This window comes from Bos indicus, chromosome 1 (assembly GCF_029378745.1).
Source record: "Bos indicus isolate NIAB-ARS_2022 breed Sahiwal x Tharparkar chromosome 1, NIAB-ARS_B.indTharparkar_mat_pri_1.0, whole genome shotgun sequence".
In the NCBI taxonomy this organism is placed as follows: domain Eukaryota; kingdom Metazoa; phylum Chordata; class Mammalia; order Artiodactyla; family Bovidae; genus Bos; species Bos indicus.
In genome coordinates, this window is record NC_091760.1 from 84357454 (window position 1) to 84382393 (window position 24940).

The following is a 24940-nucleotide window of genomic DNA, read 5'->3' on the forward strand; positions in this document are numbered from 1 at the left end:
CACAAGTGGCAAGATTTTATTCTTTCTATGGCTGAGTAATATTCTATTGTATGAATATGCTACATATTCTTTATCTATTCATCTATTGATAGATATTTCAGTTGCATACATATTTTGGCTATTGTAAATAATGCCACAGTGAATATAGGGGTACATATATCTTTTCTGATTAGTGTTTTGGTTTTCTTCAAATAAATATCCAGGAGTGAAATTGCTAGACCTATTTTGCCTTTTAAATGACAGTTTAAGCTGCTTTGTTATTGGTTTGTCTTCTTTACTTTGTTTTTAAAATATGGGTTGCAATATTAGTACTTTACCTTACAGCTCTCTGGCCCATCTTACTGTGGCATCTCCCTGCTTATTTCTAGTTAGGTAATAGTTATATTTTCACAGGTTGAAGGAAAAAGGAGTTCATTTTGCATGACTCAAAAAAATCAAGTGGACCAGAGTTGTAATTACAATTAAGTCACTGAGCCTTGCTGTACCTTTACTTGAGGAGAGGGGTGCTTTGATATGGCAAGTGGTTTCTAAGTGCCTGTTGCTGGCACTTGTCTATCTTGGAACAGCTGTATTCATGGCTGCCTCACAAAATTATGTGAAGTGGCCCAGGCAGTCTTGCAAAAATCCCTAAAGAGGCTATGGACATGCAAATTTGTTTCTTAAAATGAACTTTGCAACAGAGTACAGGAAATTCTCCTTTCAAAATTAAATATCATAGTTCTCTTTGAAAGCAACTTAAACAACAGTTTAAGAAACTATAGATAAGAACATAAACGTATACTGAAATTGAAAAAATATGACATTCTTCATGTAAAACAGCTGTTCTAAGAATGTACATGTTGGAAATGGTATGTCAGTACCAGCCACAGGAGGAAATGAGAAGGAGGCTTTGAAGGAAGAAGTTTCTTAAACTCAAAGGTCCAAAGGTGGTTGGAGAGTCATCAGATGCCTTTCAGGGCCACAGAGAAGCACCAAGTTTTGACCAGGGTGCAGAGCAGAGGGGAAGGGAAAGTGTAGACCAGAGCCTTTACTGGGGTTTCCATGGGAAAGGCAAGGCAGGGCAGGGTAACCAGTTTAGGATTGACTGGTTGAAATAGTTCCAGCAGGCTTTGGGGCAAGTGAATCTCTAGTTGCCTGTTACTTGGCCCTGGGATGATATTTTTTTTACTTTTTCATTTCATTTTATTATTATCACAATTGTCTGCACTGGGTCATCATTGTTACACATGGGCTTTCTCTAGTTGTGGTGAGCAAGGGCTGTTCTCTAGTTGTGATGTGCAGGCTTCCTATTGTGTTGGCTTCTCTTGTTGCACAGCACAGGCTCTAGGGTGCATGAACATCAGTAGTTGTAGCGCACGGCTTAGTAGTTGTAGCTCAAGAGCTGTAGAGCATGAGCTCAGTGGTTGAGGTGCACAGGTTTAGTTGCTCTGCAGCATGTGGAATCTTCCTGGATCAGGGATTGAACCCATGTCCCCTGCATTAGCAGGTGAATTCTTTACCACTGGACCAGCAGGGAAGTCCCCTAGGATGATTTAGGGCAGCAGAAAGGTTGACTTGCTGTATAAGAGTTATTTAAGAAAGTAGTTGGGGGACACTGGCTTGGAATTGGTTTTCATATGATAGATGTGCTCCCTCCAGTCCTTTTTTTTAATCTCTAAAAATTAATTAACCTCTCCCCAGTCAGTGAGACCATAAATGCCAGAACATCAAGAATACAGAAAATAAGTTAATTTAGTTAATATAATTGACCCTGTGAAGAAAGGATGCCAAATAGACAAATTCAGAATCTAAGAAAACACAGAATAACTATTTTAAGGCCAAGTTTACATACTCAGTGTGTTCTATTAGTTTGATGAGTGAAATTATTCTGCTTCCCCTCTTTTGTAGAATTTAAAATGTTTTTCCTTCTTGACCCATTAAAGATTCAAAGAGAAAAAAAGTTTCATAGTGAAACTGTTTCTCCATTTTTTTTTATTTGCATGCAGTAAAATTTACTCTTTTTGATGTTGAGTTGAATGTTGTTGTTCAGTTGTGTCTGACTCTTTGTGACCCCATGGACTGCAGCATGCCAGGCTTCCCTGTCCATCACCAACTCCCAGAGTTTGCTCAAACTCATGTCCATTGAGTCAGTGATGCCATCCAATTATCTTAGCCTCTGTCACCCCCTTCTCTTCTTGCCCTCCATCTTTCCCAGCATCAGTTGTATGAGTTTTGACAAACGCATGGTGTTATTTAACCAAAACCACAGTAAAGAAACACACTGATTTCATGACCCTCCAAAATCTCCTGATGTTGTCCCTTTGTACTCAGCTCTAACCCCAGCAGCCACTGATCTGTTCTCCATCCCTAGAATTTTGCCTTTCCCTGAGGGTGCCTTTTGAGTCTGACTTCTTTCACTTAGCATGAAACATTTGGGCTTTCACTTAGCATAAAACAGTCTGACTTTTTTCACTTAGCATAAAACAACATCCATGTTGTTTCATTCTAAAGTAGATTTATCACTTGACTAATACTATATAATATTAGGGAAAAAAGCATATATTCTCATGTCCTCTGACCAAGAATCTGTTCTAAGAATGTATATGTTGGATATGACATGGTAAAGTTAGTACTGCCACCGGAGGAAAAGAGGGCAAGGCTTTGAAGGAAGAAGTTTATTATACTCACAGGTCAAGACAATCAATGACTGAAGAAATATAAGTCATTAGTTAAAGGCTACAGTAGGGTGTTTCAGAGATGGGAGTCAGTAGGGGGTGTGATATGGTCCTTGGGACAGAGCTGGGACCATGCCCTTTGCAGAAACACTGCAGAGGAGGAAAAAGGGACAGTTTGGAGTGTGTCATCCTTCTGTAGATGTCTGGGCATTCATTCAGCAGGAGGCTCACTAATTTATGAAAACCCACTCCCTATCACCTCCAAACTTCCTCCACACAAGATTAGTTGGGGGCATATCACCATTCTTCATAGAAGGGGTATCAGTGTAGTGAATCTTCTCAATCTATACTCTTCAATGGGTCCTGTTGTTATAATTTTATCTTCATATTTACCAGTCCACCCTTTATTGGAATATTCATTGCAGATTTTTAGGTCTCAGTACAACATTTGCTTTTGGTGGCTGAAGGGTGTATCTTAACCTAGAAACTCTTAACAAAAATTTAGCTAAACAAGACCTGACTTATAGGTAGCTTAGAACTGAGCTCATCATTTTGTTGTAGGCTGTTCAACACTCCTATTCCTCCCTCAAAGTGGGGAAATGGAAAGAGATTTTCAGATGTTTCTCTACTGGATATAAATGCCTAATCAGTCCAAGTTGAAGTACTATTTAGTAGAATCTTGATGAGCTACTTAATTATCTCTGAGGACTGTATTAAGTTTTTTTCTGTTATAGATTGTCATATTAAACTCCGTTTCTGACCTTCATGACTACATTGACAAAAGCCAATTGACAGCAGACTTAGGGGGAACTTTGGAATATCGCCACAGTCAGTGGATAAATCATCGAACCGTGAGTACCAACTTACGTGCCCTTCTCAGTGTCCCTCCTGGTGTTTTAGAGACAGGGACTTAAAGATCAACTGTTGGACAGTCATCGCCCATGACTACCTAACATCGAGAAGGTTGGGTTTTCTAAGTGACAGGCTGAGGGAGAGAAAGGGTGGAAGGATAAAAGCTAGGGCTTCTCCTGCTGATTACTTTGATCTTGCTTCATTTTCTGATATAGTGGTCTCGGGGGACTTGATTTAGAGTGTACCCAGGGAGTTTGCAAAATACCAATACTCTGCTATACCTCAAGGAATTTAATATACTTGATCTGGGATGACTGTCAGGCATTAGTGGGCTACAAGCTCCCCAGATAATTCTAGTGTACAGACGGATTCAAACCTGCCAAGTCAGAAGAAGCAGCATCTAAATGTAGACACCGCTGCGTATTGTCTGAGCTCAGGTGAGGTACTAAACCTCTCTAAGTTTGTTTGCTCCTCTGTTAAAATGGGACTAATACAGTGGGTTCTCAGCTGAAGGTGATACTGCCTGCAGAGGACATTTGTCAATGTTTTTAGGCAGACATTTTTTATAATCATAACTTGGGGAGAAGGATGTTAACTGGCATATCCTGGGTAGAGGCCAAGGATGCTGCAAAACATCATATAATGCCCTAGACAGGTCCTCACAATAAAGAATTATTTTACAGATAAAGGAACAGATCTTCAGAGTGAAGAGGTAATTTATCTAAGGTCATAGGGTCAAGTTGTGGCAGAGCCAAGACTAAGATCAAACTTCTTTGAGTCACCCTATTAGGGTCAGTTCCTTTGCACCTTTTCCACTTAGTGATTATTCACTAATCAGATGCATGGAATCAAGTTATTTTGTTAATAGGACTCACCACAGGAAACCTCTGGCTTTTCCCTATTTCTAGGATGACATTTCCAGGCCTTACACCTGATTGTTTTAGTTCTTACTGTTACATTTGTAAGGTACTCATCTGTGCCCAAGATCCTTTCAAATTTGCCATTCCTTTTGATCAAAAAAAAAAAAAAAACTCCTGAAAAGTAAAAAGACAAAAAACAGATTGACTGGATCCTGCCTTCTTTCCTTCCTTACTGCCCTGGTAATATGATCTTGGCCAGTTGATTTGACCTGTTAGAACTTTAGTTCTCTCTTCTATAAAATGGAGATAAAATGCCTGCCACTCTAGATTACTGAGGTGCTAGACAAATGTAGAGCACAAAGTTCAATGCATGGCCTACTGTGTATACTCAGGAAATACTTCTGTCCTGTTAAGGCAGTATATTGGTGAAAACATTCACATTATTATGATTGTCTGACCTTCCAGGCCATTGAAAACTTTGCTCTAGCATTGAAGACCACTGCCCAGATGCTTCAGACTTTTGGGGCCTGCCTGGCTACAACAGAGCTGCCCAGAAGCATCCCTTCCACTGAAGACCTTCTCATGTCCCACATGAGGCAGTGGAACAAGTTGCAGGTGAGTGGTCAGTGATCTCTCAGAGGCCAGCCTCTGTGCTGGCAGATGGTCAGCTTCTTGGAGAGTTCTGGGAGCAAAATTAAAAGTTAAGCCCTCTTCTCCAGTGACTTGGCAGCCACTAACCATCTTTAATCTTCTAGATAGGCAATATATGAAGAGAAAAATCTTTGAATGACTGGTAGTACATGTAAAAGGATTGAAGGTAAGACCTGTGAAAAGCAGCCCCTCCAAAGGGAACCCATTCCGGTGTGGTGCTGGTGAGACAAGGTGTGTGAGCATCCATTCAAGGTGCACACTCCTATGATCTGCTCAGGACAGAACAGGATATAATGGACTGAAATTGCAGGGAAGGAGGGAGGGATGGGAGTTGGCTCTTGAAGCATAAGTTTTCCTGAGGTTGTTGTGAAGTTTTGGGGCAGAATAATAAACTGACTTATTGCTTCACTTCTCTCAGGGATGTGTCTTTTTTCAGTGGGGAACCAATTTGAGAAATAGGACTATGAAAGTGCTCTGAATTGGATTTAAGGAGAGGCACCTATTAAAGGATTCATAAAAGCATGTCAGAACCTGCTGAGAAGGCAGCTTGGCAGATTCTTTTAGGCCATGCAGTAAAGAGAAATCTTCTCAGGTCTTACTGGATGGGTGTCAGCCCCTTTCTGCCACCAGAAGCACAAACAGACCAAAGCTATTATTTGGCAAGAGAGGGCTTCCCCAGTGGCTCAGTGAGTAAAGAATCTGCCTGCAATACAGACAACACAGGAGATGGAGGTTCAATCCCTGGGTTGGGAAGATTCCCTGGAGGAGGAGATGGCAACCCACTCCAGTATTCTTGCCTGAAAAATTCCATGGACAGAGGAGCCTGGCCAGCTACAGTCCATGGGATTGCAAAGAGTCAGACACCACTGAGAGACTAAGCACACAAGCACTCCAGAACTCACCAAGGCAGCAAATCAAGGATAGAAGGTTGATACATCATAGCATTACATGTATCCTTGCTGTGTTGAGCATAAGAAGAGCTGAACTCTCTTATCTGTGACCCAGAATATGCAAACATTTTGCTTTGCTAGGTGGTTGAGTTTTTATTTATTCAGCATGTATTTATGACCTACCATCACATTCCAAGGAAACAAACAAAATGTAAACTCAAAGAACACATAGTTTAGTTAGGGAAGTCAGAGTCAGGTAGTTGAGGCAAATTAATTCTTCTGTGTGTCAGGGAAAACTGTTTAATTCTGTCTTTAAGGTCTTGGTTACCAAAAAGAGTTCAAAATATATTCTCAGAATTACTCTGAGTAATCAAAAGGTCTGGTTTGAAACTGTAGAAACCTGCAAATTCCCTGGAAATGTCTTTTAGAAGCTTGACCTATTTCATTGCCAAACATATTAGCCAAGTTCACCTCCCATGGTTCTTGGAAGATGGCATGGGGTGTGGAAGGCTGGGTCTAGGGCACCTCTCTGAAGTCTGCTACAAAAGGGCTGGTGATCCATGCACACAGGTCACAGACCACAGGAGACTGCAGAGCATCAGTTAATATATGGGTGTGATGCTAAACATCAGAGCCTGTAGGAAGGCATTGTGAACAGGGCTCCAGCCTGGGCTCATGAGCAAGTATGTTCTGTATGTCGTTCCAAGAAGAGTTGGGAGAGGTTGCAGAGCAGAAGCATCAAGATGACCAGGTGGCCAATCAGGGAGGCCTCTGGGGAAAAGATAAACAGAAATTGGATTTTAGATGAGGACACATAACTGAGGGCTGAAACCAGCTGTAGGTGCAGTGAGGGTTCATAGGGAAGGTAGATAAGTAAGTATTCTGTCATCTCTACACAGGTAGAGTTCCACGAGGTAAAGGGAGGGAAAGAACCAGCCTCCGAGATGGAGTAATGTCATTTTTTTTAGTTCACAGTAGCCAGCAGTTCTTGGAATTAAAACAGGATATGTCCAAGTCAAATTATTATGCTGTACACCCTGAAACTTACACAGTGCTATATGTCAATTATATCTCAGTAGAACTGGAAGGAAAAAGAGTATTAAGTGAATTTGGGTTAAATTTAAATTATTCTGTCTTTATTTGACCAAGTAATATTAATATTCTTTTAAAGACAATACATAGTGTTTCTTCTGTGATTACTAATTGTTGACCTGGTACAACTTTGATTTCTTTGCTTCATATCTTATAAATTAGAAGCAAAAATTCTAAAATCATTAAACTAGATTTAGATTTTTCCTCTTTCTGATCCAAAAATGAGAGAGAAAGGGTTTATATTACAAAAAAAAGAACACTGTTTAAACTTTTACTAATAACTCAGTTTTATGATCACTTATATATAATTTTATTTTATTTTGATTAGAGTATTTTATCTACTTTTTAAACCAAAGTTTCTATGACTAATTGAATATTTTTTCCATTTAGAAAGCATCTTTTCCAAATGAAAAAATAGTGTAAGACTGATTCTCAGAACAGTGAACTTTTAAGTCTATTTAAATATCTATACGAGTTACAGTGTGTGATTTATGGCTTCCTTCTATCCTGAAGAGTTTTTGTCTGAACAACACAGCATTAAGAGACTTGGTTTCTTGATTTCCTCTCCCCAGGGGATCTTTGAGAGCCCTTATTTTAGATTCACATAAGTACATAGTTACCTCTACAATCAGCCAATGAAAGTAGGAGAGTTGTTGAACTTGAGAACTTTTACAGCCTGTGCACTGATTCTGTGTGTAGTTGTTACCACATTCTTCAGAATTATCAACCAAAAGAATCTCTTCTGTCTTGACCACACTCCTATGTCAAACCAATCTGGTTACAAAGAAAAAAAGTCTCAGAACATACATAGCAGAAGAAACAAATCAAACTTTCAAGCAAACTTACCACTTTAAAGGAGCTCTTCTCTAGAAGAAACATAAATTCTTTCCTTAAGGCAGAGCCACACGTTGGCTTTTAATTCATATTTATGATCAAAAAGGCTCCCAATAGCAATATGTGCTATTTTCTGTCCAATAAGATTGTGGGTACTTGGGCTTCATATTAAGACTTGAAACTTTATTTTCTCTGTGATTTCGCTATACCATGGGCTTCCCTTGTGGCTCAGCTGGTAAAGAATTCTGCAATGCAGGAGACCTGGGTTCGATCCCTGTGATGGGAAGCTCCCCTGGAGAAGGGAAAGGCTACCCACTCCAGTATTCTGGCCTGGAGAATTTCATGGACTGTATAGCCATGGAGTTACAAAGAGTCGGACACGACTGAGCAACTTTCACTTCACTTCACTTCGCTTCGCTATACCATCTGAGGAAGAGAAAGGAAGAGAGAGTCCTGTACACACATTCAGCATTGGTCTTCTTTTGGGGGAGACTAAGGTCCTCATAAATCAAGACAAGCACACATAACTCAGCACACTTATCCCGTCCCTGCAGGTACTTCTTGCACATGGATGAACAGTTGGAGCATACCTTTAGAGCATGTACACACAGGGACCCCAAACTCCTCTGATAATTGGATCCTTCTCCAAGGAGAGCTCTCATTTTCTGAGGAAAGGCAGCCTTGACAGAATACAGGCCATCTCTCAGTGTACAAGCAGTATGTCCACACTCACGTGCTGCCACTAGGATCCTATCTGCACAAGAGAAAACTCACTGAAACTCCCCAAAACATATATAGATGTTCCCAGAAGCAAGTCCCTGAGCTCCTCCTCCAGCCTGAATGCCAGCAGTAAAAAAAAAAAAAAAAAAAAAGACCAAGGATATTTTCTTTCCATGGGAACAAAACTAAAGATCCTTGGGCTGTAGGACAACTGGGAACCAAGTTCCCATCTACACGAAGCAAGGGAAATTGAGGCTTGCCTCACACCATATATAAAGATTCTCTTAAAATTGATCAAAGAACTAAATGTAAAGTCTAAAACTATAAAACACTTGGAGGAAAATACAGATGTAAATCTTCATGACTTTAGATTAAGCAATGGTTTTGTAGATATGACACCAATTCTGGTCAACTTAACCATAAAACGACAAATGCTGCTGCTGCTAAGTTGCTTCAGTCGTGTCCCACTCTGTGTGACCCCACAGACAGCAGCGCACCAGGCTCTGCCATCCCTGGGATTCTCCGGGCAAGAATACTGAAGTGGGTTGCCATTTGCTTCTCCAATGTGTGAAAGTGAAAGTGAAGTCGCTCAGTCGTGTCCAACTCTTAGCAACCCCATGGACTGCAGCCTACCAGGTTCCTCCTCCATGGGATTTTCCAGGCAAGAGTACTGGAGTGGGGTGCCATTGCCTTCTCCAACTCAATTTTAAAACAAGCAAAGGTAGTTAGGACTCCTTGCTGTCACTGCTGAGGGCCTGGGTTCAATCCCTGATCTGGGAACTAAGATCCCACAAGCCACAGCAATGCCAAACAAAAAATAAGTAAAAATTAAAAAATAAAAATGGGCAAAGGATTTGAATAGACATGGGTTGCAAAGAGTCAAACACAACTAAAGTTATTTAACACACACATATCCAAAGAAGGAAGAAGGAATATACAATTATGTAAAGTTTAAAAATAAAATAAAATTGGAAGAAAAAAAAAAGAGAAAAAAAAAAAATGTTGGAAATGAAAAAAAAAAAAAAGAAGGAATATAAATGACATTAATTCCCAGGTGGCTCAGTGGTTAAGAATCTGCCCGCTGGTGCAGGAGATGCAGGAGACACAGATTCAATCCCTGGATAGGGAAGATGCCCTGGAGAAGGAAGTGGCAACCCACTCCAGTATTCTTGCCTGGGAAATCCTGCAGACTAAGGAGCCTGGTGGACCACAGTCCATGGAATCACAATAAGTCAGACACAACTGAGCGACTGAGTACAAAGCACGTGAAGACATCTGCAATATCATTAGTCAGTAGAGAAATGAAAATTATAATTGCAATGCTATACCTACTAGGATCGCTATGCAGTCTGACTGCTGTATTCATGATTCTTAATCCAAGGATTCAAACTACTGTGGTTTGAAAATACTTTAAAAAATTCCAGAAAATTTCTAAAAGCAAAAAATGGCAATTGCCTTGTACCTGGAAATGACTTACATAGCATTTACATTGTATTAGGTAAGTAATCTAGAGATGACTTAAAATATGCAGGAAGATGTCTGTATGTTATATGCAAATACTGTATCATTTTATATAAGGGACTTGAGCATCTGCAGATTTTGGTATCTGAGGTGGGTCCTGGAACCAATCCCCTGTGGATAACAAGGGACAACTGTGCTGGCATTGTAAATTTGACTCTATTTTCTTTGTAGGAAATCCCAATAATAATATTAATTTTATTTGGAATTTAAAATATCTATATAATCTGATGGTTTTTGAAAACATGTTTCCTGGCTTTGTTCACTCAAAAGGACCTGGAAGCAAAGACACCCTAGTAACAATGCATATGCCAGCTAGCACTCAGATCTTGATTTATAAATATCACTTTCTATCAAGAGAAAGCAAGACTCCTTGGAGAAATAGGAAAATATAAAAGACAAGAAAGGAAAATACAAGAAGGACCTGGAATATTTTGTTTTGCCAAAAACCTAGAAAGGTCCCAAAGATTAATCAAGTCTCAATCAAAAAGGGAGAACCAGCTCAAAGAGGGGCTCACAATGGCCAAAGTTGGACACTTTAACCATCAAAAACAATAATGACTACAACTGACTAACATACCAAAAATATTAAAAAATTTGAGTATGTAATAATAACCCCCCAAATAATAGAAAACTTATCTAGTGGCCTATACTCTTTTAAAATGTGAGTGATTAAAAGAATAAAAGGCCAAAGAACTGGTCCTAATTAAAGACTAAAGAGATATGACAATTAAATACAGTGTTCAAGTCTAGATTGGACCCTGGATTATAGAAAAAGGAATTTTATAAGGGATGTTACTGGGACAACAGGAGAAATCTGCATATGAAATTTGCATATTAGATATTGTATCAGTGTTAAACATTTATATTTTTTTACTATTGTGGGTATTTAAGAGTCATGCTCTTAGGGCAAAAGGTGCACGATATCGGTGAATGACTTTAGATGGTTCAGAAACAATTTATGGGGCAGGGAGAAAAGAAGGAATAGAGGGAAGGAGAGAGAAAGCAAATGTGACAAAACATGAACAGTTGGTGAATAGGGATGAAAAAGTATATGGGAGTTCTTTGTAAGTCTGTTTTCATTTCAAAATTTTAAAGTTTGAAACATGAAAAGTCTCTCTCTCTTTTTTTTTTCCAGGAAACAGCTAATAAATGTAAACAAATAACAGAGTTAGAAAATCCTAATGAAATAAATGACTAGGGCAACAATCATCAATCATCAGGTTGTATGTGACTTCTGTGCTGATTTGTCAGTGGTCTGCTCCATATAGGTATTAAATATTTTGAGTTGTCACCACTGTGAACTGCATTTTGGGGTTGGGCAACTTACCTTTATGCTGTCCAAGAACCATGGTTCCTCAGTCTTTCTCTCCATGTTTATGGCAGATTTGGGTAACCCTATTGAAGCTTTTGTATAGCGAGAAGGAGAAGGGAAAAGCTAAGAGCATTTACTAATGACTGCTTTTTTCTCCCCTCATCATATCTTGTTTTTAATCCATCTGCAACCTTATTTCTTTAGACTATTTTTAATTCATCCAACCTATAAATATTTAATGAGCACTGATGAGATAAGAAATGAGGGCTGATACCTGAGAGTGGAAAAGAAGGGTTATGACCAGTTCCCAGGCAGGAATACCAGCCAGGTGGCAGACTTGGGGCATTACCTGGAGAGGACAGAGCCACAGGGTCTGTCCAGAGAATTTTGATCAGAGGAGTCAAATCTGTCATCAGCCCAGATCTTAGGACAAGTTTGAGGCTGTGTGTAGGTAGTGGAGGCCTTCCCAAGGATGAATCCTGAGGTGAGATGGGGGACAAGGAGCAAAGGTATAAGGTTGAGAGGGCCTGAATTTCTGTGTGACTGGAGTGGAGAGTATAAAACCCTTCCACGGGGAATGAATGTGCTCTGCATCAGTGAGGTTGGTGGTGGCTAGCCTGCAGGAAGAGATTTTGTGTTTGTGTGCATCAAGGAGATTGCTTGGTAATTATGGGCCTGTTCTTACCTTTAGGGCATACCAAACCAGCATCTTGAGTGATCCAGGAATGAAACCCCAAACTCACAGCTGCAAAATTCTAGGCCAGACTCCATCCTTTTTGGCCTACCTTATATGTAATGATCACGGCATTGAGAGATCGCGTGCACTATGCAAGTAGAGGACTAGAGCCACTGGATTTGGAAGGAGATAACCTGACATCTTCCCCAGTTGCAATGCCCTAAGTCCCCATGTAAAAAGAGAGAATAGAATTGCCTTGGAAATATGAATCTTCCCATGTCAAACTGAAATTGCTGCTCATCTCCTCTGTACTTTGATAGTTGAACAAGGCCACACTTTGGGGTAGGGTCAGGACTGGCAGGTGTTTATTGATGAGACCATGGTAACCTGTATGGCATCTTCCATCACTTAACATTCGATATCTGCCATTTTCTTATTTCTGGCCACTATTTTGGATTAAAAAACAGATTTTATTAACTAATTATTTTAAATTTATAGTAACCTGAGATATGCACAAAATTTAAGAGTTGTTGCTTTTGGAGTGGGAATGTGGATGGGCTGTGGACATAACACTTGGTTTTTCAATATGTGCATGTGTGCATGCTAAGTCACTTTAGTCACATCTGACTCTTGTGACGCCATGGACTGTAGCCCACCAGGCTCCTCTGTCCATGGGATTCTCCAGGCATGAATACTGGAGTAGGTTGTCATGCCCTCCTCCAGGGGATCTTCCCGACCCAGGGATCGAACATGCATCTTATGTCTCCTGCATTGGCAGGCAGGTTCTCTACCATTAGCACCACCTCGTAAGCCCCTTTTCAATATGTACTGTTTTGTATATTTTGAATTTTGTATCATGTGTTTGTATTATCTATTAGGATGAAGTTAATCTATTTAAAAAGCTATAGGTTGACTTCTACTTAGCACTTAATTTGCTAAATATAATAATATAATAAAAATATACTTACCATTGTACTCAGATTTCCCAGGTGGTGCTAGTGGTAAAGAACCCAACTGCCAATGCAGGAGACATAAGCGACTCAGGTTCGATCCCTGGATTGGGAAGATCCCCTGGAGGAGGCAATGGCACCCCACTCCATTATTTTGCCTGGAGAATCCCAGGGACAGAGGATCCTGGTGGGCTATAGTTCATAGAGTCACAAAGAGTCAGACTGTGGCAACTTAGCATGCACACATGCACCACTGCACTCATCTGAAGTCTACCTAAAATTTGCTTTTAATTTCTTCTAAGACAGACTGTATTTTCCTTTCTCTAGGATGAGCTGAAATTACTTGGAAAGCAAGGGGCCACATTGCTGTCATGCATGCAAGAACCGGCAACCAAAAGTCCCACCAGCAAACTCAGTCTCCATGAAGTTGAGAATGTAGCTACCATGGAAAGGTGAGTGAGAAGGGTGGTATCTGATTTTTCTGGAGAGAATACATAGAACCAGATGATGTGAAACAACCAAGAACAGATTGGAACAGCTGCCGATGGGTCTTGGTGGGATCAAGGAAGAAGAATATTTGAGACAACAAAGGAAAAACCATAGTGTCCTTCTGGCATCCATCTACAGAGATCTTTTTATGAGAAAGCCATTCCCTCCTCCTATGATCTACTTTCATCCCAGGATGTCAAGGAATATGGTAGTATTTACTGAGCCTTCATTGCCAAAAAACTGTTTGGTTAGGTGCTGTGTTTGCACACCTGTCTTCTTAGGTGGAAAGAAATAGGCAGAAAGGTAAGGCTACCTGGGGCACATTTTAAAGCATGGCAGCTGCATCTGAGGTTTCTGCCTAGTACTGAGGGTATCCTGATTGAAAAATGGGGAACCAGCTGAACCATGAGAAAGTCATAAGTGACACAGACTTCAAAGTAAGGAGATCATCACAAGTAGTAACCCTGACTCAAAACATGGGTGTTATCTGCATGAGCCTGTGGAAATGCACACTAATCACATGTCCTTTCTTGTTCTTTCTTGACAGGTTATTAGTTCAGTTGGATGAAACACAAAAAGCCTTTATTCAGTTCTGGTCTGAGCATCACCTGAAGCTTAATCAATACCTACAACTACAGCACTTTGAACACAGTTTTTGTGAGGTGTTATTTTCTTCTTTAATAAAACTTCCTTTTATGGTTCTGTTAGGGGAGTGCACAGTTCAGTGATTTCTGGTTCTCTCTTCCCCCTTGAACTCTGGGTATCAGGCTCTGCATCTTCTCCTAATCCAGTCCCTTCTATATATTTTTAATTCCTCTCTCACCTTTTTAGGTGGGGGTAGCAATGTACCAGAATCCTATTTTCCCACATGGTATTTCAGTGATGGTTTACCTTCCTTTTTGATTCAGTGTAGCTTCAATATTCCATCTACACATTGTCTCAGCACCCCGAGGTGTTTTTTTTTTTTTACATAATTCATTTACTTTAATTGGGGATTAGATGATATGCTTTTAACATTATTATTTGCATTTTGAATTTATTCTTCAGTCATTCATCACATTTATGAGGTATTTATTAAGGCATTTCAGTACCTCCAGTTTAATCTGAAAGCTGATAAGCTGTTTAAAAAAAAGTCTATATAGATATACACATATCCTGAATCGTTTTTGGATTTTCAAGTTGTCTAGAGTATGACAAGCCTATACCTGCAGATGAGATGTCCATTGGCTTATTTCTGGGCTTTCTAATATGTCTTGTAGGTTAAGCTAGCCCTGGATAACTTGTTGGCGGAGCAAGCAGAGTTTTCTGACATCGGAGACAGTGTGATGCATGTGGAACAACTTCTTAAGGAACACAAAAAACTGGAAGGAGAAGGCCAGGTTTGTTTGTTTGTTCCATTTTTGTGGACTGGGAAGAAGGTCCCTGTGGATAGTGACAGATCATGGCCACTCATTAATTGTGAGAAGGTTGCCAAAAGACATAGGATTGCCCAAATACTTTTTAGTGACTCCACGCCCACCCTCAGGTCCCCAGGGAATTATGCACATTAACAACTATGAGGAATAATGCAGGCAGTACAAGTTCTGTTAAGGCTGCCAGAGCACCCAGTTTAGGGTGGAGGCTTAGGTGGGGTGAGAGTTCCAGGTGGCCCTGCCCATTTATTCAGTGACAAGGCTAAGGAGGAATAGCAGGAAGTAAGGTCACATTGGGTGTGTTACCCACTGGGCCGGATGTGGACGTGGGCTTGGTGGTAAGGAGGGGAAACTTTAAAAGGAGAAATCAGAAACAAAACTAGTTTTATAAATAAGCAAGGTGGTGAAAAAGGGGAAATTGGTCCACATCAGTTCTGTTGCTACAGAGTTGGTAAAGCTTTCTCATTTCTCATGCTCAAAGAGTTGTAAATATCAGACTTGTAAAGGAATATATGCCTAAAGTTCTCATAACCAAGTTAAACAGTTTCCCACGATCTGTACACAGATCAACACTTAGGAGTAGGTCTATCTTCAATCTTTACAGATTTGGCTTGTTACAAATTAAGAAAGACCAGTCAGTTCTTACCAGAGAAGTTCCTCTCTGCTTTTCTTTAATTAGGGCCCCTTTTTTGTCTCTTGGAAACTAAGTCTTCTATAGTTGCCATTTCCATTCTGAGCTAATCTGGAGGCGTCCTTCCTCTAGATTATGGTAGATGGTAATTTCATGGTACTAGAGGTTTGCTTCTCAAAGTGTGATCCTCTGGCCAGCAGCATAGATATAACCTCAGTGAGAACTTATTAGAAATATGGGGAAATCTCAGGCCCCGCCTCAGAATCAACATCTGCATTTTAATAAGATCTCCAGGTGTTTGACATGCACATTAAAGTTAAGCGTTTGACATTCACATTATTGTTAGAGACATTTTTTGTTGTTGTTTGGTTGCTAAGTCGTTTCCGACTCTTTGTAACCCCATGGACTGTAGCCCGCCAGGCTCCTCTGTCCGTGGAATTTTCCAGGCAAGAATACTGGAGTAGGTGCCATTTCCTCCTCCAGGGGATCTTCCTGACCCAGGGATTGAACCTGTATCTCCTACGTTGGTGGGCAGATTCTTTACCGCTGAGCCAGTGAGGAAATTCCCTAAAAAAAATGGTAACAAATGTAAGCCAAGGCCAGTCTGGCTTTAAGAGCTATCAGTTGTGAGTTCTGAGCTGAAAGTACTTTTGCAGTGCATGAGCACGCAGGCCCACCTGTGCACGCAGACTCTCACTCAGCAGTCCCCCCTTTCCCTTGTGAGCACCCTGTTATTCATGATCGTTGACAGCTAACTGCTTTAGTTCTGAAGGCATGAGTTATGAGAAATGTTGATTAAACAGTGAAAAAAAGCTGAATTTTGTGTATGTGATATCTGTGTCTCAGAGTCTCCGAGATACTCAGTCTCAGAGTCTCAATTTTATGTAATTTTAGTTTTTTTCAAGTGAACTCCTTATTAAATGTGGATACTATATATTTTCATTTATGTACATTCATATTTTAGGGAAAATATGCCTCATCAATCCCAGTACCTTCATTTTTGGTTTGAAAAATATTGTTTTATATATAAATACATACACAAAGGTAGCTGCTGACCTGATAGGAAGGTATTCATTCATCACCAGGTATTCCTTGTCTTAGATTCTGTGGCTATAAGTGGTGAACCAGACAGTTCAGTTCAGTTTCAGTTCAGTCGCTCAGTTGTGTCTGACTCTTCGTGACCCTATGAACCATAGCACGCCAGGCCTCCCTGTCCATCACCAACTGCTGGAGTCTACCCAAACCCATGTTCATTGAGTTGGTGATGCCATTCAACCATCTCATCCTCTGTCATCCCCTTCTCCTCCTGCCCTCAATCTTTCCCAGCATCAGGGTCTTTTCAAATGAGTCAGCTCTTCGCATCAGGTTGCCAAAGTGTTGGAGTTTCAGTTTCAACATCAGTCCTTCCAATGGAACACCCAGGACTGATCAGTCAAGACCCTATTTTCACACAAGTTGCGTTCTACTGGGGAGAGACAGACAAGTGACAGTAATCAGATAAATCAACATCAGATAGTGACAAATGAGATGGAGAAAATTACAGGACATAAGAGAAAGTGAGTGGGGGATACTACTTTAGTAGTTAGGAAAGGCCTCTCAGACCTTTGAGATCTGGATAGCCATTGCAAAGATTTAGGGAATAGCAGTCAAGGCAGAGAAGCTGCAAGGACAAAGGTCTTGAGGTGGAAATGAGGTTCAGAGTCCCAGTAGTGTGGCTGGACTGTGGTGAGCTAGGAAAGAACAGATGGGAGCACTGGTGGTGAGGATTAGATTTTATTCTCGGTGGGATAGAAAGCTGTTGGACAGTGCTCTGGGTTGTGTTTTAAGTACTGAGGGTGGATCTGCATGACTGCATTCACATTCTCTCTTCTGCCCACCTCCTTAGACTTGTGATCTTTGGTACATACTTTAAAAATCGCTGACTGTGGGTAGGGGTCAAACTTGTGGTCACAGGACAGCTTTCTTGGGCAATGTTCCTGAACCAGCTGGACTCACCCACTGCAGATGACCCACAGAGTCCACACTGGTTTTACCCATTCTGTGCCTTGTTTACCCTGGTTTTTTACTTGTTTTCTAAAGGATGCAGTAGACCTTTCCATTTGCCTTTGAGTGATCCAAACAAAGCCATCTAATAATCAGGACTTTTTAAACATACCTTCACTCAGATTTCTAAGTGGATTGTTTCTTCAAGTGATATGGGCTTGGCTAATCTCTTTGTCCTGTAAATTGTTAAAGGAAAGAGGTGATGTTTGGATAGAATCTACTAAAATATGCTTGAGGTTTGTCTTTTCTCAGCACGTTCTTAGCTTCTTTTGCAGCATAACCACACACTGATTTCTGGGTTGTTGCCAGGTTCCTTATTCTGTGTAGTGGTATCATCCTCACAGGTTACCTCTGAGTCAACTCTAACCAGATCCTCTTGCATACTAATTGAACCTGCTCTTTTACCCTGTTCTGGTTTGAGGGTTTAATTGTCTTTTGGGTGCTCAGCTCTCATTCTTAGAAGAGATGGTTTCAGTCCCCCCTCACTTCTTTAAAAGCAGAATTTCCTATAGTGTTTTGACTGTGAGGCATGCTCAGGCCATTGGTAATGGGCCAGCAAGGAATGGATCCAGACAAAACAGTGAGACCCAACACTTTTTCAGCCTTGACATCTCCCTCCAGGGCTAGGGCCCAGAAGTTACCCTACTATGTCCAAGAAGGCATGGAACCCAGATCATTAACCTAGAGATATAATGTAGCTGGAAGGGCTACATGACTTTTTTTTGTAGTGGAAATTTTCAAGTACACAAAAAAGTACGTTGACTAGTACAAGGGACTCCCATGTGTCTACAACTCAGTTCCAACAACCATTAACTTTCTGCCTTTCTTGTTTCACCTGGCTCATTTCCCCATGCATGCACTCCACTCCTCTGCTGTTACTATCTGTGGGTCTGTTCTGGGTTCCCTGATATGGCAGCATCACCCCTTCTTCACCATTTTCTTCTACAGTAGATATGCCCATCTTCCATTATAGCAGTAGAGTCTTTGGCGGGTGGGGGGTATGATAACTTGTTATTACAATAAAGGCTCTGAATTACAAGCTGCAACTTGACTATCCAGCCTTCTGAAATTTTCAGCATCTGAAAGATGCCAGGTAGACTTATGATCAGAGCACTGATTTCAACTATTTCTTTCTTATTATTTCTTTTTGTGCTTTGGAGGTTTTGTTCCCTGATTACCTTGAGCAGAAGCTGTATAGACTGAAAAACAAGCTGCAATTTGGAGGTTTTTCAGTAAAGCTCTTTGCAGGCAACTAAAGGATTTGATAGTCATAGCTGTACAGCCATTATTCTAGCACGTGTGGGGAGACCATGTGGACTGGAAGGTGGTAAGACACAGGCTTTGGAGTCAGATGGAACTGGATTCAAATCTTGGCTCTAACAACTACCAACTGTGTGACACTAGTCAAGTCTCTTAGCCTTTCTGAATGTATCCTCTCATCTATAAAATAGATAATAATGATTCCTACAAGAGTCCCTGGGACGATGAATGAACCTGATGTATAGTAAGGACTTAGTGAGTGCCTGGAACATAGTAGGTGGTCAGAGCTTAGAAGCTATTAATATCCATTCATTTCAGTAATTTTCCAGCCATCTGGTATTGACTTATGTGTTGTATTTATGGATCTCTTCCCCAAATCTATTTGGACTTATTACTCACATCTTTCCTCCAACATTGCAAGCATTTTAAGAACAGTTCTGAAGGTGTGATGCAGCACGCCAAATCCAGGGCAGCTGTGACCACCACAGGATGCCCGGGGAGCATCCATTGGTAAAGTTCCCTGGGCCCAGAAAACTTGCACTATTCTTAATAAATTAGGTGCTGGACTTAGAAAAAAGTCAACAGAGATTTCCTGACCAAGTTTTCCTGTTTCTATATTTGGCTAAAGTCAGACAGATTCAGTCAACCAAATGAGGTCTCTGAGCTCGGGCAGGACAAGCATAGCCATTTTTCTCTGTATGTGTTGGCGGCAGCTAGATTCTGGAGCCAGATTGCTTGAATTTGAAGCCTGGCTCTTCTCTTTCCTACCCGGGTCACCTTGGGCCATTGTGTCTCCACTCCTCTTTTGTAAAACACCCCTCTACATTAAAGGTTTATTGTGAAGAGTTAAAGGAATTGTTAATGTAAACATTCAGAACAGTACTTAGCATATGGTAAGCTCTCGGTGAATGTTTTTGTTGATATCACAGAGGTAGTGGGGTAAATTCTGGGCTGCAGAATGTTTCCTAGGTTCAATGTTCAGTGGCTAAGCAGTTCTACTTCTTATATTCATCCTGCAAATATTTATTGATTTCCTACCATGCCACACTGCTCTGAGTTCTGGACACAGGAGTGAACAAAACAGTCCAAGGAATTAGCATTGTAACCTTCTTTGAGTGATGGTGACCAATGCCTCTATCTGGGCCTTTGCTGTTTTGAATAAGTGCACTGGGTATTTGTCCCTAGTTCAGTTCAGTCACTTAGTCGTGTCCGACTCTTTGCGACCCCATGAATCGCAGCACGCCAGGCTTCCCTGTCCATCACCAACTCCCGGAGGTCACTCAGACTCATGTCCATCGAGTCAGTGATGCCATTCAGCCATCTCATCCTCTGTTGTCCCCTTCTCCTCCTGCCCCCAAACCCTCCCAGCATCAGAGTCTTTTCCAATGAGTCAACTCTTCTCAAGAGGTGGCCAAAGTACTGGAGTTTCAGCTTTAGCATTATTCCTTCCAAAGAAATCCCAGGGCTGATCTCCTTCAGAATGGACTGGTTAGATCTCCTTGCAGTCCAAGGGACTCTCAAGAGTCTTCTCCAACACCACAGTTCAAAAGCATCAATTCTTTGGTGCTCAGCCTTCTTCACAGTCCAACTCTCACATCCATACATGACTACTGGAAAAACCATAGCCTTGACTAGATGGACCTTTGTTGGCAAAGTAATGTCTCTGCTTTTGAATATGCTATCTAGGTTGGTCATAACTTTCCTTCCAAGGAGTAAGTGTCTTAATTTCATGGCTGCAGTCACCATCTGCAGTGATTTTGGAGCCCCAAACAATAAAGTCTGACACTGTTTCCACTATTTCCCCATCTATTTGCCATGAAGTGATGGGACCAGATGCCATGATCTTTGTTTTCTGAATGTTGAGCTTTAAGCCAACTTTTTCACTCTCCACTTTCACTTTCATCAAGAGGCTTTTTCGTTCCTCTTCACTTTCTGCCATAAGGGTGGTGTCATCTGCATATCTGAGGTTATTGATATTTCTCCCGGCAATCTTGATTCCAGCTTGTGCTTCTTCCAGTCCAGTGTTTCTCATGATGTACTCTGCATAGAAGTTAAATAAGCAGGGTGACAATATACAGCCTTGACGTACTCCTTTTCCTATTTGGAACCAGTCTGTTGTTCCGTGTCCAGTTCTAACTGTTGCTTCCTGACCTGCATACAGGTTTCTCAAGAGGCAGGTCAGGTGGTCTGGTATTCCCATCTCTTTCAGAATTTTCCACAGTTTATTGTGATCCACACAGTCAAAGGCTTTGGCATAGTCAATAAAGTAGAAATAGATGCTTTTCTGGAACTCTCTTGCTTTTTCCATGATCCAGCAGATGTTGGCAATTTGATCTCTGGTTCCTCTGCCTTTTCTAAAACCAGTTTGAACATCAGGAAGTTCACGGTTCACATATTGCTGAAGCCTGGCTTGGAGAATTTTGAGCATTACTTTACTAGCGTGTGAGATGAGTGCAATTGTGTGGTACTTTGAGCATTCTTTGGCATTGCCTTTCTTTGGGATTGGAATGAAAACTGACCTTTTCCAGTCCTGTGGCCACTGCTGAGTTTTCCAAATTTGCTGGCATATTGAGTGCAGCACTTTCACAGCATCATCTTTCAGGATTTGAAAGAGCTCTACTGGAATTCCATCACCTCCACTAGCTTTGTTCGTAGTGATGTTTTCTAAGGCCCACTTGACTTCACATTCCAGGATATCTGGCTCTAGGTCAGTGATCACACAATCGTGATTATCTGGGTCATGAAGATCTTTTTTGTACAGTTCTTCTGTGTATTCTTGCCATCTCTTCTTAATATCTTCTGCTTCTGTTAGGTCCATACCATTTCTGTCCTTTATCGAGCCCATCTTTGCATGAAACGTTCCCTTGGTATCTCTAATTTTATTGAAGAGATCTCTAGTCTTTCCCATTCTGTTGTTTTCCTCTATTTCTTTGCATTGATCACTGAGGAAGGCTTTCTTATCTCTTCTTGCTATTTATAACCCTGCTTGATTTATATCATTTTATTCCCATATCATTATCCCAAAACAACATTCATTTGTTCTTAAGTACCTAATATGTGCTGTGTACTCTTAAAGAGCAGCTGAAAAAGAGCTGGTGCATGCCAACAAGTGTCTGTGGGATAATGCGGGCAGTAGATAGCTGATCACAACACAGTTAAATTCATGTTTTGGTTGAAAAAGGCATAGAGTGTTATGGGAGCTCAGAGGAGGGGCATCAAAATAAAATGGTGGAGTCAGAGAAAGTTTCCTGAAGTAGATGAACTCTGAAGGGTGGTTTGGAGTTAGTTCCAGAGAAGTGTGGGTACATGGGGAGGGGTGGAGGGGTGAGGAGGTAAGGGAAGGGTGGATGAGGGAAGGATGGGGCTTTCTAGGCAGAGAGCATGAGTAGAGAAAGTATGGATGCTCAAAGTCATCTGACTGTTTGGAGAGCTACAAAGGAGTCATTAGTCCAGTTACAGGAGAGGACAGGGTGACAGAGTGAATGAGGAGGAGGCACAGATGTGAGCCAGGTAGTGAAAGACCTTTTGTGCGTTTCTCAGGAGTTTGAACTTCCTCCTGAAGACGGCAGGGGGTCAAGAAAGGATCTGAGGCTCTGAAGTGATATAGACATGAGTAGACATCATGATGGAGTTGCTGCTTCATCAGCAGTGTGGAGGATGACTTGAAGGACAGTTTAAAGGAAATCAAGAAGACCAGCGGTCCCAGTCAGAAAGCACCAAGGTCTGAACACACAGTGACAAGGAGGTGGTAGGGAAGGGCTCAGAGTTCCAGAGGTATTAAGAAGGAGGTATGTTCTGTGGGACTTGGTGAATGATTGACTGGGTGGGAAGCAGGGGCTTTAAACTTGTTGAAATCATAAACCACTGTAAATTAAGAGAGTGTCACGTTGTCATCGTCTGGGGTCATCATGATTCCTTGTGTTACTATGAAAAGCTAAACCAGGGCAAATGTGCTAGCTTGGATGCTCAACATGGTCGGTGAGGGTGTGAGTGGGCCTTCTGTCCTGAGGCCTTTGAGGACATGGCAGTCCTCTGTCTTGACTCAGGTCAGTGTCGTTAACACAATTCCAGCCAAGCAGATCACTGCATCCCCTAGTTCATTGGTTCATTTGTTCTTTTATCTTATTGATCAAGTATTTATGAAATGCCTGCTAAGCGATCTCATGGAGCTTATGTAATGGTGGGCAAGAGTGGAAGAAGAAGGAATCATATATTAAAGTAAAAAAAGAAAATACTTTCAGATAGAGGTAAGTGGTTTTAAAAAATGAAAACAGAGTGAGGGAGAGGGCCTGGGAGGTTGGCTAAGAGCCAACCTGTTCCTTCCCTGGGAGGAACATCCCAGGGAAGAGTGCCGAGATAGCAGCTAGTTTGGTTGCTCACCTGGATTACTGCAGTCACTCCGTAACTGGTCTCCTTGCTTTCCCTATTCTCTGCCATTTTTGACACCACAGCTGAAGCAATCCTTTCAAAAATATGAATGAGATCCTCTCCTCAAAACCCTTCTGCACACCCCATGTCATAATGAGTAAAAGACAAAGCACCCACAGTGGCAGCAAGGCCCTCCCTGGTCAGACCCTCTTCTTTCCTCTCTGATCATGTCTCCTCCTTTCCTCCCTGCTTTCTCTGCTACAGCCCCAGTGGCTTCCTCCTGCTGCCTGAACATGTCAAACATGCTCCCATCTTTCTGCCAAGTGCTGCATGGTTGTCCCTCACTTTAGGTTTTGGCTCTTGTGTCATGTTGGTGGCCTCGGCCCGGCATAAACCAGAATTCCAGACTCTCAAAAGAAAGCAGGTCTTCAACATAAAGCATACTCTTTGCGCAAACTGTTTAGGTATCATGAGTCATTCTTTTTAAAAAAAAATTTTGGGGGGGTTGCTCTGGGTCTTCATTGCAGTGCACAGGCTTCTCATAGAAGTGGCTTCTCTCGTGGAGCACAGGCTCCAGGCATGCGGGCTCAGTAGTTGTGTCTCCTGGGCTTGGTTGCTCCATGGCATATGGAATCTTCTCAGACCAGGGATTGAACCCATAACCCCTGCACTGGCAGGCAGATTCTTATCCACTATACCACCAGGGAAGTCCCTTGAGTCGTTCTAATTAAGGATGATAGGAACCCTCCTGACTTTCCCAGGTGCCAGCCAAGGACCAGCCTTGCAAACAGACCTTTCTAAGGACAACAGTCTCAGGCTGCTGTGCTAACTTTTCTGCACAGCACGGCTAGCACCTTCCCAGTGAGCCCTTCTCTCACCACCCTCTTTAAAATAGCAACTCCTCTACCAGCACTCCTTGCCCTCCTCTCCCTGTTTACTTTTTCTCCATAGCACTCATCACTCACTAAGATACTATATCATCTACATATTTGTTTATTGCCTGCATCTCCTACTAAAATGTAAGCTTCGTGAGGGGAGGGATTTTTGCCTGGTTTGTTTACCACCAAACCCCCAGCATCTGGACAGTGCTTGGTACATGGCAGGTACTCAATAATATATGATAAATGAATTAAAAACAGGAAAACATGGAACATGTGGTTAGAACAAAATAAACTGTGCAGAAAGAGGTAGGAGATGGGGTTGCTGAGTTGATGAGTTGAGAGCAGACAGGGACCTTGTGGGCTGCAGGAAACAGCTTAGACAAACATATTTCTTAAGTCTCATGATCTCTCCATAGGATTGCCCAAACCAGATCTTTACCATTTTCTCAACCTCAACTCACTCTCCTCTTTCCACATGTCTATCTCTTTTTTCAGTCTCCAATTCTGTCCAGTGTAACACTTCATGCTCTTCTGCCCTAGAATTTATCACAGTTGTAATAAGTTAATTATTTGTATAATTCATTTAGTATCTGAGTTCTCCATTGAACTGAAAAATCCTATCTTGTTAATGCTTTATCCTCAGTGCCTAACCCAGAACTCAACAAATATCTGAATGAATGACTTGCTTTTCTTCAGAGTGCAGATGACCTTGGACTAGGCTAAGCCTCCTGGGGACCTTGAACCACCCCAGCGCTTTCCCATGCTCTCAGCCTAAAACCTTATCACCATTTCTCTAGCCTCCCACCAGATTTGAAGCATTCAGTGCCAGGAAAATCCTGGCCAC

General features: G+C 41.5%; 2 protein-coding genes across 9 annotated transcripts in view; one reads left to right on the forward strand and one right to left on the reverse strand.

Moving 5' to 3' along the window:
* Nucleotides 1-24940, forward strand: part of MCF2L2 (MCF.2 cell line derived transforming sequence-like 2) — a 267660-nt gene that overhangs the window by 93007 nt on the left and 149713 nt on the right. For all 4 annotated transcript variants that reach the window (XR_011567109.1, XM_070791175.1, XM_070791183.1 and 1 more), the window contains 5 exons: nucleotides 3389-3505; nucleotides 4832-4981; nucleotides 13340-13464; nucleotides 14049-14163; nucleotides 14761-14880. Coding sequence is in view for 3 of the 4 variants with exons in the window: in XM_070791175.1 (XP_070647276.1) it covers nucleotides 3389-3505; nucleotides 4832-4981; nucleotides 13340-13464; nucleotides 14049-14163; nucleotides 14761-14880 (627 nt within the window). In the remaining variant the exon portion in view is untranslated. The remainder of the gene's footprint in view (nucleotides 1-3388; nucleotides 3506-4831; nucleotides 4982-13339; nucleotides 13465-14048; nucleotides 14164-14760; nucleotides 14881-24940) is intronic.
* Nucleotides 1-24940, reverse strand: part of B3GNT5 (UDP-GlcNAc:betaGal beta-1,3-N-acetylglucosaminyltransferase 5) — a 114890-nt gene that overhangs the window by 32728 nt on the left and 57222 nt on the right. The window contains exons 2-5 of one of the 5 annotated variants that reach the window (XR_011567120.1): nucleotides 11736-11865; nucleotides 8424-8587; nucleotides 7620-7773; nucleotides 6035-6678 (exon numbers count right to left, since the gene is read on the reverse strand). The gene's annotated coding sequence lies outside the window, so the exon portion shown is untranslated. Of the gene's footprint in view, nucleotides 1-6034; nucleotides 6679-7619; nucleotides 7774-8423; nucleotides 8588-11735; nucleotides 11866-24940 lie in introns of those variants that run through there. The other 4 variants (XR_011567122.1, XR_011567119.1, XR_011567130.1 and 1 more) reach the window with 4 other exon arrangements.